General features: G+C 42.9%; 1 protein-coding gene across 17 annotated transcripts in view; it reads right to left on the bottom strand.

The window, feature by feature from the left end:
* OGFOD3 (2-oxoglutarate and iron dependent oxygenase domain containing 3) overlaps nucleotides 1-22579 on the bottom strand; it is a 452864-nt gene that overhangs the window by 363994 nt on the left and 66291 nt on the right. For all 17 annotated transcript variants that reach the window (XR_008849651.1, XR_008849649.1, XR_008849652.1 and 14 more), the window contains exon 8: nucleotides 19035-19158. Coding sequence is in view for 5 of the 17 variants with exons in the window: in XM_056550515.1 (XP_056406490.1) it covers nucleotides 19035-19158 (124 nt within the window). In the remaining 12 variants the exon portion in view is untranslated. The remainder of the gene's footprint in view (nucleotides 1-19034; nucleotides 19159-22579) is intronic.

Genomic DNA, 22579 nt, shown 5'->3' with positions numbered 1-22579 from the left:
GAAATGATGGAGTTAGGAATAGTTGGTGTGCTGTAGATCGTGGGGTAAGGAATATATGTGGGGTGCTGGAAATGATGGAGTTAGGAATAGTTGGGGTGCTGTAGATGGTAGGCATAGGAATAGTTGAGGTGCTGTAATGGTGGGCATAGAATTAGTTGGGGCGCTGTAGATAGTGGGCACAGGAATAATTGGGGGGCTGTAGATGACAAGGAATTGTTAGGGTTCTATAGATGATGGAGTTGGGAATATTGGGATGCTGTCGATGATGAGGTTGGGAATAGTCAAGGGTTGATTTAGTTGATGGGGCTAGAAATATGTTAGGGGTGCTGTAGATGATGGGGTTAAGAAACGTTGAGGGGTGATGTAGTTGTTGGGACTAGAACTGGTTGAAGAGGTTATATAGTTGATGGGATAAGGAATAGTTGGGGTGCTGGAGATGATGGGGATAGGAATAGTTAAGGGGTGATGTAGTTGACTGGACTAGGAATAGTCGAGGGGTGGGAAATTTAGTTGTAATGAAAAGGAGAGGGTTAAAAATAGTGAGAATTGCTGAAAATTATGGTGTTGAAGATGACAAGATCAGGTAATGGAAATGACCAGATAAGAACAAATAAGATGTGCTGGAGATGATGGGATTAGGAATAAAGGGGCGTTAGGAATGGGATTACTTATTATAGTTGATAGTTACTTCTAGTCTGGGACCTTGATCCTGGGTGGCATGTATTTGGGTTTGTCATCTATCGCCATGTCCCATAGTGATCCCGATGACCGTGTCAAGTATAACAGAAGGGTTGTAATGGGAAAAAGTTGTTGATATTAACAGATTAGATGCCGCAGATAGATACGTTTTCGCACAGTTGAGGTGTACAGCCAGTTCTATTAGGATCGGCGGTTACAGATGCCAACATGGAAACTATAACACAGACGTTTTAATATGCGGGGCCACAGGTCTGAGGCTGCAGTACAAGTCGTGACAGAGAGAAGTTCCAGTGCATTAGCAGCAAGTTCTTAGTGAGGGAGCAGAGGCAGAATCTAAATAGCGATCGTTCTATCTCTGACGTCCAACAGACCGTGAACGACACATGCAGAATGAGTCGAGAGACCTGCATCGCTAAACAGGTGCTGCTACACGTTTTCTCTTTTCCTTAAAGGTCCGAAAGTTCATCATTTTACTGTGCAGATTAATGCAATCTGAGGCTCCTTGTTATGTCAGACTGCGGAACAGCGGACTAAAGAGTTCTTCAAGAAGCCGGGAACAATAACCGTGCCAGCACTTTATGGTGTGTATCTCCAATGCTGTGGTGGAAACTCTTGTACTCCTCCTCCTGAGACATGAAGTAGGACACGATGTCCAAAGAGTCCCATCATAAAAACCACAGTACACTTTTTTGGGTTTGTTTGTTAAACTTATGCATTTTCATGGAAAAGACGACAAAGTCTACTACCCATATCTCAATCCCACAGAGTCAGACGCATAGTCAGCGATCCTGTTACACAAGCACAACGCAGTGAAGAAATATCGTCCAGATTAAGAGCAAGAGGCTACCCAGAGAGTTACCCAAAAGCCAAACAACCTAGAACCCCCCAGACCACTAAACAATTCGGTCCATATACCATTTGTGCATTCGTATCATCCTTTCGCATACAGGATACATGGTATAATTAAAAAACATTGGCCATAACTCCACAATGCACTCCCTACTGTGGAAGAGTTCAAATCCCCTTTCATGGCGTGCTTCAGGAGACCCAAAAACATGAAAGATAAGTTAGTACGGGCCGATGTGGGTAGCATACTCAAACATTCAACACAAACACTGCTAAGACCCAAAAAGAATGGAACATTCCCTTGTTTACATTGTATACATTGTAACAGTATTTTAAAAGGTGACCGTACATATCACCCTAGATCTGGTCAATCAATTCCATTGAACGTTGTTTTCACATGTGATTCTAATTATGTTGTGTACCTCTTAAAATGTCCATGCGGTTTAGCATGTCAGTGAAACCACCCAGAAGATACGGGATCGTATCTCTCAACATAAGTCCACCATCAGATGCAAGAATTTACTCCTTCCTGTCCCCTATCCCTTTGATTCGCACAATCACACACCAGCTCAGCTTTGATTCCAAGTCCTAGAACAGATCCACCGAGGCAGGAGAGGGGGTAACAGGTTAAGACAACTGAAACTATGAGAGGCATTCTGGGTCCATAAATTACAAACATTGGAACCGCATGGACTAAACAGAGAATATGATGTCACCAACATGTAATACATTTATGCTTATGTTTTTTTTCAACATGCTGATGATATGTTCCTTTTTTCCATCTCCAGATACGTTGAGGAAGCTACAACTGGACCAATGCGTGTCCCTCTCATTATACCTTCTTTCCATTCCTCGCTATCTTTGATTTATTCATCTTCCTCTTTTCAACAATTTTTTTTCTATTTATTCCTCCTAATTTTTCCTTTTTATCTTTTATTTATTTTCCTCCTTTTCATCTCTTTTCACCTTTTTCTAACTTTATCCCCTATTCTATACATTCTCCTTCACACACACACACACACACACACACAATTCTTTCCCGATCTAAATTCATTTCTCTTACACAGTGGAACGCAAGGTGCACGGCATACGGCTCTATGTTACTCACAGTGGACACCAGGGAAGCAGAGATAGGCCCTCCGGCTACCTCTAAAGTGGATCGCCCACTCGACGCCCGGGCATCGGGCGGTAAGATTTCCACATGCCTGAAATCCTAAAAATACGACTTGTTGGTGGGACTGGAGGACTGGGCTAGGGAAACACTGGTCTACTAGATTAAACTAAGATATACAGACATACTGTATACCAGCCTACTTGGAAATTCAACATGCCCATCCCTTCTTTCCCCCAACATATGCTTTTGGGGGGGAGGAGGGGAGAAATGAAAGATATATGTTTGATGGTTGTCCTATCCAGCCAAAATGAGCAGATTTAAAGGGGTTAAAGGAGACTTTACTAAATACCTGCCAGACAGTAATGCACATTCTTACCAGGGATCCGTTCTTGTGTTGGTGGTAAATGGCCATATCCTATGTCCCCCATAACACTGCTGGCTTGTTTTTGTGATCTGGCTATTTCATGTTTCTGTGCCCTCTCTCCAACTACAATCCCCAGGATCCCTTGTTTATAGGTGGAAGGCGAGTTATCTCCCTCCCACACATCGGTCACCCCACCCATTACAGCACAGCTAGTCTCCCTTTCATGCGTGCTGTGCTTGAAACTACAATTCCCTGCAGCGCCTCTGGAGAATAATCTCTTTCCCACCCAGCAGTCGCTCCACCCATTGAAGCACAGACATGCTCCCTTTCAACACCTGACTACTTATGCATTGTTTCGGCCCGCACTGCATCCTGGGAAAAGTCTGAGACAACACTCATTTTGTATGCTGCTCTTTTGTATCCAGTGTAAATATCACATAAGAATTCCGAGAGAAGCCACCAAACACAGGTACAGACACTATATTATGAACTACACTTACTTTACAGCCCCTGTAACACAGCCAAATAAAAGAAATCTCGGAGTACCCCTGTAGGGCACGTTCAGGGTAGGGTACGCTCACACATTCAGGATCTGTTGCATATTTTGTGCACCTGATTTTGCTACCCATTAAAATTAGTGGGTAGCAAAATCAGCTGCACAAAATATGCAGCAGATCCAGTACATGTGAACATACCCTTAATCTAATATGTAAAATTGGTTATAGAAAAGGATCAACCCAACCCTCTAAATGTGGTTACTATTTCTGCTGTACCCCCGTGTTTGTGTATATTATACCTTATGTTATTTTTTTCTCTACATAACTGTGATTTATTATTAATAAAGTTTGGTTTTAGGCCAGTTCTGATCTTATAGGACCAATTAGAGGCAACAAAAATGTCCTCTAATTCTACATTTATATTGTAAGTAATGTTTTTTTGCCTGAAATAACAGCAAGAAATCACTGGCCAAGTAAAATACATGTATAGGATTATAAGAGTAAACGTTTCCAGGGCTACTAACATCTTCTTGAATGATATAACTCGAACCGTAATTTGCACATGAAATGAAACCATGGAGCTGAAATCCTTTAAGGGCCACTAACTGACTCCATTTGATTCCTCATCTGAGAGGCGTGTTGTTAGATGGGGGAAACACACTTAAAACAAATAGAAATACAGAAAAGAGGATTTCTCTTTCAGTTTCCGAAGAGCTTCAATTAAAGTTCCCTCCACAAACCCTCCCCCCAACGCCTCCCCGGAGTAATTGCTCTCCCCTCGGTTTGCTGCAATGCATGCTGTGTTTATGTTCTGTCTCCATTTGATGTTTTCCCCCTGATCGCTTCTATTTGCATCATTTATTTGCGCTTTTTGAGAGAGCCTTGTTGCTTGCGCACCCCAGGAAAGGAAAATTTTTTAAACAAAACTAAAATGTTCTGTCAGATGGCACCACAGAAGGGGGGAACCAATCTTCCAGTCATTCAGAAATGCCCTGAATGGAATATTAATACCGGGAGACAGGCTGGAGACTGATTGGAATGACAGTTTTAGCTCCTTGTAGTTGAAGACCTGTTTTTCAAACTTGACGTAACTCAGCGCCTCCATTTAGTTGGCAATTAGATTGAAATACTGTTGTGAACCATAAAGCCAATCCTGGCTCTTGGTGGTCATAGGATCAATGCTTCTCCAAAAAATCTGGTCTTCGTTACAGGTCAATTTTCTCCAAGACATCTTTATGACTCTTCCTCTTTTCTCATTTCAACTCAATGGGGCTGCTACTGGAGGCTTAGTTTAAAGGGGTACTCTTCTTAAAACATCTAACTCCCTATCCAAAGGATAGGAGACAAGGTGTTAGATCGCGAGTGTTCTGCCACTGGACACCCCCGTGATCTCCGCTCCGGCACCTGTCATTCGGTGCACGGAGTGAACTCTGCTCCATACCCGATGACTGGCGATGCCAGCCACCACGCCCCCTCCATTCACGTCTATGGGAGCAGGCGTGACGGCTATGTACTAGCCGTCACGCCCCCTCCCATAGACGTGAATGGAGAGGGCGTGGAGTGATGTCACAAGCTTCCGTGCACAAGTCCCTTTCATCTGAAAAGGGCTGCTGCACGGAACTTTACTGGGCATCATACAGTTGTGTCAGCTGTGCCTCTTGACATCGATCTGTGAAGAACATGTGGAAGGATAAGCCCCGGGCTTACATTTTATGGCTGGGTTCACACGTCAGAAAATGTCCGCTTATTTGATGCCAGAATTGGAATTTCCAAACCAGAAAGAATTGGCACGGAAATGTGCCTGTGTGAACAGTGCAGCAGAATGCCATTGAAATCAATGGGACTCTGCTGCAGTGGAATGTCCGTGCGGAATTTCACACGGAAATTCCGACGTGTGAACATACCCCAAGGATCCAAGTGTTTGTTACCATTAATTCTGAAAAATGTCTTCTCCAAAGTGGTTTATTTACCACGGAAGCTAAGATTTAGCATACATAATGCTTCTTTCCTTAAACATTTGCTGCTGAGGAAGAATGGGGAAAATTTATCACTATGTGAAAGAAGAATATGTCACGAAAAAAAAATCTCTGAATCAAATTCATAAATAGAAGCATGCAATGCTTAAAGTGACAGTGGTCAGATGTGCAAAAAATGGCTGCGTCCTTTAAGGTCAAAATGGGCTGTGTCCTTAAGGGGTTAAAGAGGGTCTGAGATTTGGAAATCAATTTCCCTGCATCGCCACCACAGTAAGAAAGAGGCATTTCACACACACAGAACAGACTGAGTTGTGCTGATGATAAACTCCAAGATGAATGACCCTAACCCTAAAAGAACGTATGCAAAATAATCAAGTCCTGAGGCAACGGAGGCTGTGAAATGAGCAATGCCCGTAGCCAAGCGACCTTCTACTGCTAATAATCTGTCTATGCCGTGGATCAGCCATTGTAATCCTCCTCATCATGAAGTGAGACAAAACCCTTTTTTAATAAAGCAGGGCTGAGAAAGCCACACATCTCTCCCTGAAGGGTCCTCCTTGGTATTAGCCCTCCATTTCTTTGTACCAAGCGTCTTTATCTGGCATTAAAAGCGTAGCCGGGCTCGTGTATCTAAGGTCAAGCTTCTAATTGACTGATTGGAAAACCAATATATAATTGTACAGGAAGGAGGGAAGCATGCTGCGTAATCGCCTGTATGTGGGCATTGTGTGGATGAATGAAGCCGAATTAATTACAAGGCAGGACCGCTTCGGCGGTATGACTTCTAATGTGTGTGAACGCCTCATAGAGATGGGCTAGAAGAATAGTTACTACATTCCTGTTTACTATGAGAAAGAGTTCATTACTTGAAGAGGGTCTGTCAAGGGAAACAGACAAGCGCCCATCATTGTTATTGACGCCAAAGTGACGTATATTCAACACATTCGGTGACCTTGCATCAGGTCAACATTAAGAAGTTGGTTTGTACTTACGGTTTGTACAAAACGATCAACAGCTTAATGACATCACCGCTGCTGTTCTCTGCTGGGTCCCGCTGCTAGCAAACAGCAGCGGTGACGTCACTAAGCTCCGCCCATGCTCCAAGCTGGGCCCGGAGCTGAACACACCAAAGAGGATTACCAGAGAACAACTGCATGGAACGGGACAAGGTAAGTATGATTGCCATCAGTGTCACCTGAACTACCTGTCTGTACTGACAGGTTAGTGCAGGTGACACTGATGACAACGGTACTTACCTTGTCCCGTTCCGTGCAGTTGTTCTCTGGGAATCCTCTTCCATATCTTCAGCTCCAGGTCCAGCTTGGCGCATAGGCGGAGTTTAGCGACATCACCACTGCTGTTCTCTGCTGGGTCCCGCTGCTAGCAAACAGCAGTGGTGAAGTCACTAAACTCCACCCATGCTCCAAGCCGGGTCCGGAGCTGAAGGTCCTGAATAGGATTACCGGAGAACCACAGCACGGAATGGGACAAGGTAAGTACTGTTGTCCTCAGTGTCATCAGCACTACCTGTCTGTACTGACAGGTTAGTGCAGGTGACACTGATGACAGATTTCCTTTAAAGTGCCTGGCACAATGCTTTACATCGCTGGCACAGTCAAACTGCAATTAGTAAAAGGATAAAGGCCAAAAGGTTATATTTGCTTTTATGCCCTCAAAATTACTTTTATGGGTGCCTAAAGATCAAAGATGGTTGGCCCAGGGTCCGATGGGCATTCTGGCCGCAATGCCTTTCCCCTGTGATGTCATGCCAGCTCCTTGGTTGATTGACACACAGGGTTTGCTGCACATGCGCTGTGAATAGAGATTACACCGCATGGGTGGTAAATCTGACAGGTTAGGGATTAAAAGTGATGTGCAATCGGCATAGGCAGGAGAACCCTGGCAATGGATTAAAAAGCAGGCGTCACATCAGAGTTAAGAGGCATTGTGGCCCAGGTGAACAGCGGCCCCTTGACCACGCCTCTTTGAGCCTTTAGGCACCCATAAAAGTTTTTTTTTTTTAAGGTAATAATCACAGGAATAAACTATGTAAAGGTATGAACTTTGATGAGGAAGCAGGGAACAAGGATGATATAAAAAAACAAAAACTTAGGATAGAAGAGTTCCAAAAGAATCTTCTGACTTCAATCTATTTATCAACTCAAAAGGGAAAAAGCCTTTGGTTTTATGGTTGCCCCCCACCGTACCATACAAACACGGCCTGGCAAAACATGCATGTGTGAGGAGGGGTTAGTCACTGCCAGGTACCTCATGAAGTGGCTTATCGCCCCTGAGATAAAAAGATTAGACATGTTGAAATCCAACTTTATACAGGCCCACATACACATTAGATCAGTGGTTCTCAACCTTTTTCGCAACTGTACCCCCAAAGGGATGAAAGCATGTCCGCGGGTACCGGCCATTATCAACCCCCCCCCCCCTCTCCCAATTGTGCCATTATTCCCCCTCCTTCTAATCTCCTTTTGCCATAAACGAATGGCAAAAGGGAATCAGAGGTAGGGGAGAATAATGGCACAATAGGATTAAGATGGAGGGGGGGGGGGGGTTAGATAATCATTACCCCACTCCATCTTAATCTCCTTGTGCTATTATTTCCCCCCCCCCCCTCTCCGATCCACCTGGGCCAATATACTGTGTGAGATGCATACAATAACACCCTCCCATAATATCATCAGCAGACTAGTGATGTCAGGTCTCGGCCGCATTGCAACCTGGGAAAAATCTGAGACAACAGTCATTTCGTATGCTGTTTAAAATAAAAAGTGGGGTGAAAATCACAGAAGAATTGTGAGAAAACCATCACACACAGGTACAGACACTATATTATTAACTACACTAACTTCACAGCCCCTGTAGCAGAGTCAAATAAAAAAAAAATACTGGAAGACCCCTTTAAATAGAGCTTATTAGTAAAAAGAGAATGACCAACAAGACTTTCTTGTCCAACCCATCTTCAAAATAACTGCTAAAAATAAAGCTTAGCAGAGCTACTAAAGGTCACAAAAACTAAAGGTTATAGAGATCCTCAAAACATTTATCTTCTAACGTCCAGTACCTGAACCTATCAGGTGTTATTACGGAGCGTGTAAAAAACCATCAAAGCTAAAAATCTAAAGAATAGGTTTGTGCGAGAAAAAAAGATTCCATCATCCTGGAGCCTTGAAGAAAAATAAAAGCAGAAAACTTAAAATACAGTCTCATGGTTCCAGAGGGACCGAATCTTCTCAATATACTGTATTTGCTGGACTTATACGAAGATGGCATGAGACCTTTCTTGACCTTCTATAGTGGAGTCTACAAACTGTAAAAACACAAAGTCAATCATCCTATCGTCTCCGGAGGAAAAACTGCTGACATTTTTTTTAATTTAGTACCGGGGTTGTCTGATAAGATTTGAGAGAAGTGGCGTACACATATTTCATTTATTGCATGTTACTGTAACAAGGGAGTAGAGTTATAATCAATTTAAGGTTATTGGATGAGAAACAAAAACACATCATCTTCCACTCAAGGTAATAGATACCAATTGGGAATCTTGTCTTCAAATGGGATTATAATCCACAGTGCAACTACATACAGTAGACCTGAAAAGACCCCTACCGATCATGACTAGTCACGGGGTACGGAGTACTTCCAATAAACCCGGTCCGCGCTTGATCGTGGTGATACTGTAAATTTTGAAGCGAATGCTCATTTGGACAGCTATCATTAGTTTCTACTAACTGTACCACCATGATCCACTAATTGGAATTGTTCATGTTGCACCAACCTATCAAATGTTTGCCCTGGCCAAGTGGGGCATTCATTCTACCTCTTGACCAGACCAGTTGGATAACCTTCGGCATCAAAAGTCACTCCTCGTGATGCCAATCAATTCATCACAATCCTCTCCATGTGTCGACAACAGGGCAGGATACAGAGATTATTGGAAGCATTCCGTACCCCGTGACTAGTCATGATCGGTAGGGGTCTTCTCAGGTCTACTGTATGTAGTCGCACTGTGGATTATAATCCCATTTGAAGACAAGAGTCCCAATTGGTATCTATTACCTTGAGTGGAAGATAATGTGTTTTTGTTTCTCATCCAATAACCTTAAATTGATTATAACTCTACTCCCTTGTTACAGTAACATGCAATAAATTAAATAGGCCTAGGCCACTTCTCTCTAATCTTGTTAGACAACCCGTTGCTAAATTAAAAAAACTCAGCAGTTTTTCCTCTGGAGACAACTGGATGATTGACTTGGTGTATTTCCAGTTTGTAGACTCCACTATAGAAGGTCAAGAAAGGTCTCGTGCCATCTTCGTATAATTCCAGCAAGTACAGTACAGTATATGGAGAGGATTGGGTCTCTCTGGAATGAGGAGACTGTATTTGAAGTTCTCAATCTTGGTTCCAGGCATGATGGAATTTTGTTTTCACGCACAAACCTATTCTTTAGATTTTTAGCTTTGATGGGTTTTTACACGCTCCGTAATAATGCCTGACAGGTTCAGGTACCTGACGTTCACAGATAGATATATTATGGATCTCCATGACCTTAGGTTTTTGTGACCTCCAGTAGCTCTGCTAAGCTTTCTTTCTTTTAGCAGATATTTGCTCTTTTGGAGATTGGTTGCACATCTTGTTGGTAAATCTTTACTTACAAGCTCTACACAAATTATATTATTGTTGTTGGACACCACCATTCTTTGCAGGACCATCCAACTATTTTATGTGTATTTGGGCCAACCAAAAGTCATTTTGTCTCAGGAGAAATAAGCCACTGCCTGAGGCGCCCAAGCTGCATGTGTATGGTTCAGTGGGGGGCAACCATGAAAGCATAGGCTTTTTCCTATTTCTCCCAATTCTGCCAAACCCATGCAAGATGAGCTCAGCTTTGTGTATTTTTAATGGAAGAGGGTTGAAAGCTGCTGTCAGAACCATTGCCATGTCTCCCATGGGATTAAAGGTTCATGTAGGTTGGAATTTATCAAATCTGATTCCTCTTTCCTACATCTGCCGTGTGAAAAATGCAAGAGCTGCGTGGCTCCATACACATTAGACCACCGCTTGTTTTAGCCAAAATCTGTGTGTTTGTTGTAAATAATTTAACTAATACTCAACATAAAGAAATTATAGCTCTATATCTACTAAAGCAATGCTGGGCCTATCTGCACAAAGATGAAATGCCAGATGGTCACGGTGCACTACGGCGCAGGAAGAACACGGGCCACATACAGTTAGTGCAGCCTCAAAGTAAAGCATCCATCTGTAGCTGCACCTAATATTTCACAATTACTCCCTTTTTTTAACCCCTTGAAACAATAACAAATTCAATCGCACAAATTACACACCAATGCTTTTTAAAAGCATTAAAGGATTATAAATAGTGTGCAATCATAGAAAGGTATAATTTTCTTTATTCTACTCTCTCGTTGATGGAAGCCACGCAGCATCAAATCCTCCTCGAGCGCCAGCAGTGAAGCATTAAACAGTTATTAGGGACTTCATTGGGCACCTGCATGATGCCCAGACGACAGAATTCCTTCAGAGAGAGGGCAACCCAGTGCCAGGTGACGAAATGGAGAAGGATCAAATGGAGGGAGGGGTTCTATGAACTCTTTATGCACTAAGAAGGAAGATAGGAGACCACAAAGTAGTTTGTTCATAACAGTTTACTAGGATATGTTGAGTCTTTTCCAGCACGATGGCAGCCGACACGCTGCGCTAGTTTTACACACCTGATTCTACTTTTTAATTTACCAAAGAGAAGGCAGACGATGACTTGTGTCTTTACACCCATGATAATGACTGCACAGGGGAAATGAGCCGTGAATTATGACTGTCTGCAGCCGGGTGTAATGGGAGTGTCGCCTGCCTGGCGGGTCTTTAACGATACTGAAATGACAATCAGGTCTGCAAGAGAGAGAGAGCGAGAGATGTGGAAGAGAGAGCGCAGGACTCTATGTACCTGCCAAGACTGCTCTGCCTAGGGAACAGACATCAATCCGAAACACCGCCATGTGCCCAGAAATAGGTGGAGGGACAAGAAACACTGTTTTTTGCCAGCAAAAAAAAACAACCGGATGGATCGACCGTATCAAATAAATGTTCAATTGAATTAAACCTGAAGGCAATGTGTAAATGAGAAGGAAATCATCTATTGACCTAATATATGTCTCCAATAGATGATATTTATAAGACCCGTAGAAGCCATCAGATTGGTGACAAGACAATAACATCAAACATAACCTTTGTTAGTGTTGTAGGGTTTGTGACAACTTATACAATGATGATTTTCTCCAAGTTTTCAAGGGTCAGGAAGGGGTGTGGCTGAAGTGCTGAAAGGGGTACTCTGGTGCCAGAAAGTTAAACAGATTTGTAATTTACTTCTATTAAAAAATCTTTACCCTTCTAGTACATTTTAGCAGCTGTATGCTACAGAGGAAATTCTTTTATTTTTTAATTTCTTTTCTGTCTTGTCCACAGTGCTCTCTGCTGACACCTGATGCCCGTATCAGGAACTGTCCAGAGCAGGAGAAAATCCCCATTGCAAACCTATGCTACTCTGGACAGTTCCTGACACGGACAGAGGTGTCAGCAGAGAGCACTGTGGACAAGACAATACATTTACAAATCTATTTAACTTTCCGGCACCAGTTGATTTAAAAAATATATATATATATATGTTTTCCACTGGAATACCTCTTTAAGTGCCTCAAGTGCACATTGTCTTTAGGGAGGTGTATAACTACTATATATCCTGATCCCATAGAAATAACAGCAGCAGTATACAGACAGATCTGGAGAGGAGGTGTATAACAACTATATACCCTGATACCACAGAGAGAGCAGCAGTATACAGATAAAGCTGGAGGAGAGGTATATAACTACTATATATCCTGATCCCATAGAGATAGCAGCAGTATACAGATAGCAGCTGGAAGGGAGGTGTATAACTGATGTGAAACGCCCCCTCAGACAATCAGCAGCCTAAGCAATGCCCTGCCTCCGTTGCTGAATAGGCTAATGATTTGGCGTGTGATATCACGTTTTTAACGGGAAGGGACCCGGAGCTCAGTAAGGAGCCAGCACACGCTCCATTCATTCCTATGGGAGCCTCGATAAAACCAGAGTACAGCTCTCGGGCATCGGCGCTCCCATAGAAATGACTTCAGGGTCGGACCGCCCGCGATCAGCTACTTATCTCCTATCCTGTGGATAGGGGATAAGTTACTTTTCTCCGGAGTACTCCATTAAAGGATTCCGGGTTAGGACCTGGAGGTTACGGCACAATGAAGAGCTTTGGGAGACATAATGTGAGGCTTAAAGGGGTACTCCGCTGCTCAGCGTTTGGAACAAACTGTTCCGAATGCTGGAGCCAGCGCTGGGAGCTCGTGATGTCATAGCCCCGCCCCCCATGACGTCACCCCCCACCCCCTCAATGCAAGTCTATGGGAGGGGGCGAGCTCAGGGAGGACAGAAACCTCCCGTGTAGCAGAAGTCGGCGCTGGGATCTCGTGATGTAATAGACCCGCTCACCTCATGACATCCCGCCCCACCCCCTCAATGCAAGTCTATGGGAGGGGGCGAGCTCAGGGAAGACAGAAACCTCCCGTGGAGCAGAAGCCAGTGCTGGGAGCTCGTTATGTCATAGCCCCGCCCCCCTCATGACATCACGCCCCACCCCCTCAATGCAAGTCTATGGGAGGGGGCGAGCTCAGGGAGGACAGAAACCTCACGTGTAGCAGAAGTCGGCACTGGGAGCTCGTGATGTAATAGACCCCCTCAATGCAAGTCTATGGGAGGGGGCGAGCTCAGGGAAGACAGAAACCTCACGTGGAGCAGAAGCCAGCGCTGGGAGCTCGTGATGTCATAGCCCCGCCACCCTCATGACATCACGCCCCACCCCCTCAATGCAAGTCTATGGGAGGGGGCGAGCTCAGGGAGGACAGAAACCTCACGTGTAGCAGAAGTCGGCACTGGGAGCTCGTGATGTAATAGACCCCCTCAATGCAAGTCTATGGGAGGGGGCGAGCTCAGGGAAGACAGAAACCTCACGTGGAGCAGAAGCCAGCGCTGGGAGCTCGTGATGTCATAGCCCCGCCACCCTCATGACATCACGCCCCACCCCCTCAATGCAAGTCTATGGGAGGGGGCGAGCTCAGGGAGGACAGAAACCTCCCGTGGAGCAGAAGGTACCCCTTCAATCCCCATCACTCAATTTCTGCATTCTAGATGCGAGGTGCGATTCTTACAAAACAGGCCAAGAGATGTCATCGTGAATCAAATGTTGTTGTTTTATTTTCTTTGTTTTTTTGCAGGAACTGAGTCAATAAAAGATGATTTAGTAAAAGCTTTTTAGTTTTTATGTGAAAAGGTTTACGAAAAACCCATTATCATATATCCTATTAGGAAACTCTCTTTTTAAGGGGGTCCCCCTCCTCCACCAGCAGAATATTGAGCACAGCTCTGGAGTATAATACAGGCTATAACCCAATGCAAAATAATAGATATATACGGTATTTACAAAGTGGGTCAACTATTGCAGTTTTCAACTTTCACTACTGTTGACTCTATAATATAAATATATGTGAACCCGGCCACGAAGCAGTGAATTATGTTTATTACACGTAGACAAGTTGTTTACACGCCACTGTGAATCTACAGAGTAAATAACATGTGTCACATTACACGTATAAGTAATTTTTATTATGTTTGTGTAACCTTATACTACAAAGCTTATTTGCGGCTGTCCCCAATTATTAAGCGGCGGGGGATTCTTCACACAAGACTAAGAACTATAAACCTGTTATCAGTCCATGTAATTATTGTGTGTGACGGAGTAATCTGTGTTTTATACAGTCATTTCCATTGTTTATTAATTACATTTCTATAGATTAGGACTCGACCAACTGCACCAGAAGCAGCAACAGTGACAGTATATGGTCTTAGGATGATAGGTGATGTAGTTTGGTAAGGGCTTAATACTTATCTGGGGATACATATTATTAAAGGCTTTAACTACCGGCACATAGACTGCTATGACTATTTTTAAAATGTTTGTGTAATGTTGGCTACACTGTGCAAATTAAACAAAAACAAAAAATATTTCTTTTACATATTTATACTTTGTAATGGAACCTATACAAAAAGTATTACAACAGGTTTCAAGTCATACAGGGCAGCTGCCTATAGGTGGCACTAGGGAGAGCTAATTATTTTTTCTCCATGAAGCATAACACTCCTCATTGAGTACTTGTGTCTCACAAATATATTACCCAAATTGACTTATGTGTTTGTAGATTTTTTTTCTATATAATTTTATGAAAATGTTTATTAGTATTTATTTTGTTTTACTACCCATTACTTTTTGTCCTTCAAAAAAATAGCCAAACAAATGAAGGGTCTATTTAAACTGAAGGGATGTCTTCAATGTATTCACTGTATAGTCATACAAAAATACCGCACAGTATACTATTCTGCCTCTTGTATGTAATGGTGCAACTGTACTAGCAAATACATAAAGTATAATACATAAAGTATACAAGCCCGACGAAGGCTCAAGGGATAAAATGGCTGTCGGAACTAAAATATCAGGGATAAAGCTTATAGTCCAGGATTTAGCTTCCAGAACATACCAGAATAAAAGCTATAAATACAATATTTGTGGAGCAGCATTTATTTTAAGATTAACAGGATCCTTCCTGGTTCTGTGTCAGACTTTGTCCAATTTGGTAAAAAGCTGTTTTTTTTGTAATCAAACAAAAAAGAAAATGACGCGTTTCGGGGGGGGGGGGGGGGGGGGGGGGGTGATATCCACCTGAAAATCGTCATTGTGTTTCACACAATAATGATGCATTTAAGGGGAATAATCCACTTCATCATATTTTATATGATGAAGAAGGATATGCCCCTGAAATGAGTCAGTGTGTTTCATGTGAGACTACAATTTATTTTCTTTTTGGAGGCTTATTTTGCTTCATCAGGTTGCATCTGATAAAGGGGGATATGCCCTAGAAATACTTAACTGTTTTTCAAGTGTGATTACAAAAATGACAAGTTTTGGAGAAGCATATCCCCCTTTGTCAGATAAAATCTGATCAAAAAAGGATATGTCCTCATAACGTGTCACTGTGTTTTATTTGCGATTACAATAATGATGCATTTTGGGGGCATATCCAACTTTATCAGATAAAATTTAATAAAGGGGAATGAATATGCCCCTGAAATGCATCACTGTGTTCTATGTAATATTACAAATATGACGCATTTCTTGGCATATTCCTCTTTATCAGATGCCATCTGATGTAGAGGGCTATGCCCCTGTAACACGTCACTGTGTTTAATTGGTAATTACAGTAATGGCGTATTGTGGTAGCATATCTCCCTTCGTCAGATGAAATTTAATAAAGAGGGATATACCCTCTTAACAATTCCCTGGCCCTCATTTACTAACCGGATTCCTACTCTTTTTGTCAGGTTTTGCGCCTTAATTCTGTCGCACGGACCATGTGACAGAATGTGCAACAGAAAAAACCCCAGAGAATCAGAATCACTCAGAGTGAAAAAAAAAAACAACTACAAAATGGGTGTGGTTTTTGGGAAAAGGGGCGTGTTCCCTACATTTCTCCCAAAATCACTCGTCTTTTCTGAAAACCACTCTGAAAATCATGTAAATTTTCAGGTAAGAATACCCTACACTTTAAAGCATGTATAAAGTTTCAAAAAGCTGAGTAAATTAGTAAATACTAAAAAAAAAGGTCGGAACAGCAAAAAACACAACAAAACCTACACTCCAGGGCCACTGTGTTCCATGTGAGATTACAATAATGATGTGATTCAGAGGCATTATCCACTTCATCAGATGATGGGGATACCACCATAAAATCGTCATTGTGTTTTGATGTGCGATTACAATAATGATTTGTTTGGGAGGCATATTTCCTTTATCAGATTGCATCTGATGAAGGGGGATATGTCCCTGAAATGCATCACTGTTTTGTCTGTGATTACAATATTGACGCATTTCTGGGCATATTCTCCTACATCAGATGCAATCTGACAAAGAGGGATATGCCCCTGTAATGTGTCACTGTATTTGATTTGTGAGTACAATAATGACGCGTTTTAGGGGCATATCCCCCTTCATCAGATGAAATGTAATGAAGGGGAATATTCCCCCAAAGTGCTTAATTTGTGCTTCAAGTGTGATAACAATAATGATGTGTGTTTCGGAGGCATATTTCCCTTCATCAGATGCAATCCTGGTCAAGATTTCATGGCTGAACAGCCCAGCTCCATACAAGTACCCCAGTATACCTTTTTACTAAAGGTGAGAATCCAACCAATCTTTCTGAAATGAAAAGACCCCCTTGTTTTCCCATTTCCCTCACTGCAGTGGTATCACATGAGGTGCAGTTCTCCTTTCTACTGTGTTTTCTTCCAATACTGGCAGATGTCATGACTCATCTCAACATGGTAAGGAAATTCACACCTGCCTAAAGGAGCCTTATTGAATCGACATCCCCCCATCTCCACAAGTGATTTCTAAGAAACAGAAGGTTATACTGAACTAAACAGAAGGATCCAATAAAATTACTTCCTTCAGCTGCAAAAGGAGCTATTTATGAAGCAAGTATCAATCTGACAACACGCTACAATGCAGGAGCGGTTCAGTCATAACGATGTTCGGAAATGGTTAATATATATATTAATATAAAGGTTGCAATAGGCACCATTCGTGCTCAGGTCCTGATGTGTGGGGGTTTACAAGACGGAAGACCCCTGGGAGGAAGTGAATTTATTTACAAGGCTGCTCTTTATGGCAACCGCTATAATAGAATAAAATAAAAATTGGTCTAATGAGTAAAAAGCAAAGTAATTAAATGTGAACTTTTCTACGTAATTGTGTTTTATAAAGGCGCTTAATAGATAATTAGATTATGGCAAATTGTAATAAACAGGAGGAAATAGAGGGGAGCTCTGAGTGACAGTGACATATATGGGATCAGCTTCTATTATGGAAATTATTCTAAGAACTATACGCAATATTACCTGTGGTGCTGCTTCCGCCACATCACTGCCAGTCCATGTGAACAAACCCCAAGTATACATGAGATAATGGAGTACCAATGCCCCTTATTTTAAAAGGGGGTTTACAGACCTCTAAACCCTATTAGAGCCATATAGATGTCATAGTTCCCCTACAACCAGACCTTGTCCATCTTTATCAGTAGTCTCCAAATCGTGGACCTCCAGATGTTGCAAAACTACAACTCCCAGCATGCCCAGACAGCCATTCCCATGCTGGGAGTTGTAGTTTTGCAACATATGGAGGTCAGCAGTTTGGAGACCACTTATCTATATGTTGCCATTAACCATGTAATACTACAATTTCCCTGTAGTGGGTGCAGCATGAAAAATGTACTGTCTGGTTGGAATCCTTTTAAGTGCATGATAAAGTTACTATAACTCAGCATAAGTGATTTGCCTCCACGGTCACATGTTTAGACATCTTTTTGGAATCCCATCATCATGCAAGACTCAGGACAATTAAGCATGTCCAGACGTACATTAAGTATGTTCACTATGAATTGTGGTTCCACAGCTCCTACACCTCCCCGACGCCCACCCACCCCCGTCGTGCTGACTGACAAACAGGACTTGTCTGTCCTGCGCATGCGCTGTCAATGTGTATTGTAGTGCAAGCGCAGTGATTCAGAACCTCTCTCACTGCGCATGCATCAGAATAGCTAGAAGCAGAACGCTAACTCCCTCCCTGCCTTTAGTGACAAACTGCGCGGGATAACTACACCGGCAGGCAGACGAGCTGTGTCTGTCAACCAGCAGGAGACCTAAGTGCGGACATGTGTTAGCATAGCGGACCCCAGGCCACACCTCTCTGATACGGTTCCTTGGCCCCCTCTAATCTACATGTAGCTTCCAGAGATATTCAGAAAGTCATGTAACAGCTTGTTTGTTTTCAGCTTCCCTACCAACTTCAGCAGCCAAAAGCGAGCCGGAGGGGGTCGGGGAGCCCTCGTTCTCAAAGCAGGTGCAGGTACCAGAAGTTGGACCAGTTTCTAGGGGACATTAATGGCATATCCTGTGAATATGTCATGAATGCCCATAGGGGAATACCACTTAAAGTGTCAAGGTAGCCACAAATTGCTACTATGTAAAAGCCATAAACTGAAAACAGGAGCACAAAGCCAGAACAATACAAACTGAATTTCTTTGAACTGGAGTGTTCATATAAGAATATGAAATTCAAGCATGCCGATCCCTCTCGGGTCAAGTGCTTCCAAATTAAGCTCAAGAACATATAGAGACTTCAGAAAACTTTAAGACTTCAAGACGGGCAGAAGTGGGCTTCACGGTTATAAGAGACTGAGAGAGCCAGATGGTGCTTACAACTGGGGATATATATATATATATATATATATACACACATATACACACACACACACACACAGAATGAATCCTCATGAGGAGATCATCAAGTATTTGATGATTCTTTTGATGTTCTTACCGAGTCTGGGCTCCACAGTGCTGTTCGTCTTCTTGTCAATGAATATGAACCTTCCCCCGCCAAAGTCTCTGGAGTAGTCAGACAGATAGAGCAATGAGGTGTAGTCAAATGATCCGTAGGTCACCTGGGGAGGGAGAAACACAGGCTCATTTACTCCAATCCTTCTCCCCTTCAGGCGTCCTCATCATAATGTAACAGGAGAATCCTGAAGGGGGCGCTCATGTGGTAATTATTTATGAATACTTCAAGCAATAAGAATCATTGACCTAGTTTAAAGGGAACCTTCTACTAGTCCAGGTAAGAAAGCAGTAGCTTCTACTGCAATCAATAAATGCCCCATCCCAGATGTCTTAAAGGGGTATTCCATGATTTTTTTTTTTTTTTTTTTTTATTGACTGTGCTAAAGGGGCTATAAAGGTAGTGTAGTTCATAATGTAGTGTCTGGTCTCGCAATTCTTATGTGATCTACTTTTAGCATCATTCAAAATTAGTGTTGTCTTAGGCCTTGCCCAGGATGAAGGCAGCCCGAGATAATATTACACTAGACAAGTGTTGAAAGGGAGCTTGTCAGTGCTTCAATGGGTGGAGCGACTCCTGGGTGGGAGAGAGATCATTATCCAAAGAGCTGCAGGGAATTGTAGTTTCAAGCACAGCATGCATGAAGGGGAATCTTTAGTGGTCTGACGAAGCATCAATACAGGTGTGAAACGGCTGTAACCTCAACACTGTGTGAAATGGCATCTGGGTTGTAACAAAGTATCTGTGATGATTGCTATGCACTAATAAAAGAGAAAAGTTTTTTTTGTAGAATTCCCAGTGAGTGCCCCCTATATATCTTTTTTGATGGGAATTAGAAAATAGAAAATGTTTCAGAATCTGGCTGTAATCAGTAATAAAAGAGGAGGCAAGCGAATCATAGCAGGTCCCTTTAATTGATGCTGCAGGCGCCATCCCCATCCGCGAGCACTTGGCAGCTCTTTATCGCGGTGGATAACTGCAGCAATCAATGGAGAATAACACCTTATAATTGCTACAATTACACTAAGAAAAGACGCTTCATTTGGGGGCATCTACAAAGTCAAGAGCTGTGAAGAACGTATGTCAGGAAACACAGCATTCTCCGTGTAAAGTGTTCCTCTCTGCCCCAAGAATAAAGCAGAAGGGAATCTGTCAGCTGAAATTCACATTCCAAACTGCTGACAGCTGTTAGAGAAAGGAGACACATGGCTCCTTTATATATTTATCTGTGCTTTCATAACATAGAAAATGCTTGATGCAAAGAGCCAAAGAGGCATTCCCAGACCCTTAAAGTGCTAAGGGCTGGAACCTCTATATGTTCCTCCCTAAATCTCTGTTCCTGCCTGACCAACAGTCCTATTTCCAAATCCCAGACCTGCGCTATGCAAACAAATTGTGCACAGGTCCAAGATTTGGAAACAGGGCTCAGCTTCCAGATGCCAATCAAGCAAGGAAAGGGATGGGAGTGGGTAGGCCTTCTAGCCCTTTGTTAAGCTAGGGCTGGCAAATGCCTCTTGACTGGCATCTGAAATGTGAGCCCTGTCTCCGAATCTTGCACCTGCACAAGATTAGGAAACAGAGCTCAGCTTCCAGATGCCAATCAAGCAGGGACAGGGGATAGGAGGGGGAGAGAGGAGGCCTTCTAGCACTCAGTGCTGCAAGGGCTTGCAAACACGTTGACTGGCGTCTGGAAGTCAAGCCCTGTCGCTAAATCTGCATTGTTATGCTCAGTACAGGAATAAGATTTAGAAACAGGGCTCAGTTTCCAGCTGACTGTAAATAAAGCAAGGACAGGGAAGGGAAGGGGACCTAGGAGGTGTTCTAGCCCCCAGTACTTCAAGGGCTTTAAAACGCCTCTTCGTCTGGAAGCCAAACCCTGGTCCAAATCAGCATTGGTATGCACAGTAAAGGAAAAAGACTTCGAAAAGGGGCTCGGTTTCCAGATGTCTGCAAATCAAGCAGGGATATGGATTGGAAGGAGAGTGTTCTAGCCCTCGGTAGTTTAAGGGCTTGGGAATATCATCTGGAAGCCGAGCTTGTCTCCAAAATCTTGCACCTGCGCACAATTGGTATGCACAGCACTAGAACGAGATTTGGAAACAGAGCTTGGCTTCTAGCTGTCAATCAGGCAGGGACAGGGAAGTAATGGGGAGTGAGAAGGCAATCTAGCCCTCAGTATTTCAAGGGCTTGGGAATGCCTCTTTGACTCTTGGCACCAAAGAAAAAACAATAATTAGCTGTCTCTATACTCTGTCTCTCTACAGTTCCATGGGATTAAATGATCAAATTAGCGGGCCATCCATGAGATGAACAGAAACAACCGCAGCAAACAACCGCAGTCGACCACAGCAAGAGCTGCTCTTTATACAAATATGCTGGCTAGCAGAAATCAGACCGGTCTTCATAGGTGCTATTACAGAACAGAAGATATATGGGAAGCCAACCACAATGTGCTACAAGAATGACACATAATCCAAACTATGTCCCAAGCTCAGGCCAAACAACATACTCGATATCCAATGTGTCCACACAAATAGCCGAAGATCTGGCAGCTCAACCCCCTTTTTGACTGATCATCAAATTTTATTCTTGTACCCACTTCAAGGATTATATTTTACTTCTACGAGAGCAACACAGTTCTTATTATAGCATTTATCTGCTTTTTCCCCTTCACTCTTCAAGAAGATTTTCAGCTAAGAACCCCCCCCCCCCACCCCCCCACAATGCCTATGATTGCCTTGTTTTCTTCTCTTTCCGTCAGAATTCAGATAAATTAACTAAATTCACCCTACAGGAATTGTAATCCTCAAAGCGTATCTTGTAGGAGCTATGTAAATGGAATCTATAATTATAAGAAAAAGTGTGCTGGAGTGTTTGCTTCCTCATACATGGTGTAGTGGAGCCAGATATGTTGGGTGATCTGAAAAGCTTGGCTTGGCTTAATTCCCCCTATTCTGGTATTAAAAATTGGTTCTGTCATATGAAAATATAAATAACTTTTGATTTTATCATTTCAAAAATTTTCATCGGTCGGGGTCTGAGAATTCAGACCTCGATGGATGATGAGAACGAGGGGTAAAAGTGCACGCTTAGCGTGGTCTCTCCCCCAAAGGTGGTCTGACGAAGCACTAACACAGGTGCAAAATGGCTGTACCCTTCTCCACTGTGTAATGGCTTCTGAGTTGCAACCCAGACGCCATGTTCCTCTGTGTAACACCCAGAGCTGAGGTTACAGCTGTTTCGCACCTGTATTGGTGTTTTGTCAGACTGAAAGTTGTAGTTTTGCTGGTTCTGGATGAGTGCATGTATACAACTACTAACCCCATACTGATCCAAGACTTCATGCTAAGCTAAAGGTTTGTTACCCCGTCACAATAGGATGGGGTTTCCAGTTTTCAGTTGTGCTGGGAGATGTAGTTCTGCAATTAATCCATTTCTGAGCTAGCCCAGTGCCGGTTCTGGAGAAGCATATGTATACGTATATTAGCGGTGACTTTTATTTTTAGTTATGGTCGCTCGACATGTAC

This window comes from Hyla sarda, chromosome 13 (assembly GCF_029499605.1).
Source record: "Hyla sarda isolate aHylSar1 chromosome 13, aHylSar1.hap1, whole genome shotgun sequence".
Lineage (NCBI taxonomy): Eukaryota > Metazoa > Chordata > Amphibia > Anura > Hylidae > Hyla > Hyla sarda.
This window is presented reverse-complemented; position numbering and strand designations above follow the sequence as displayed.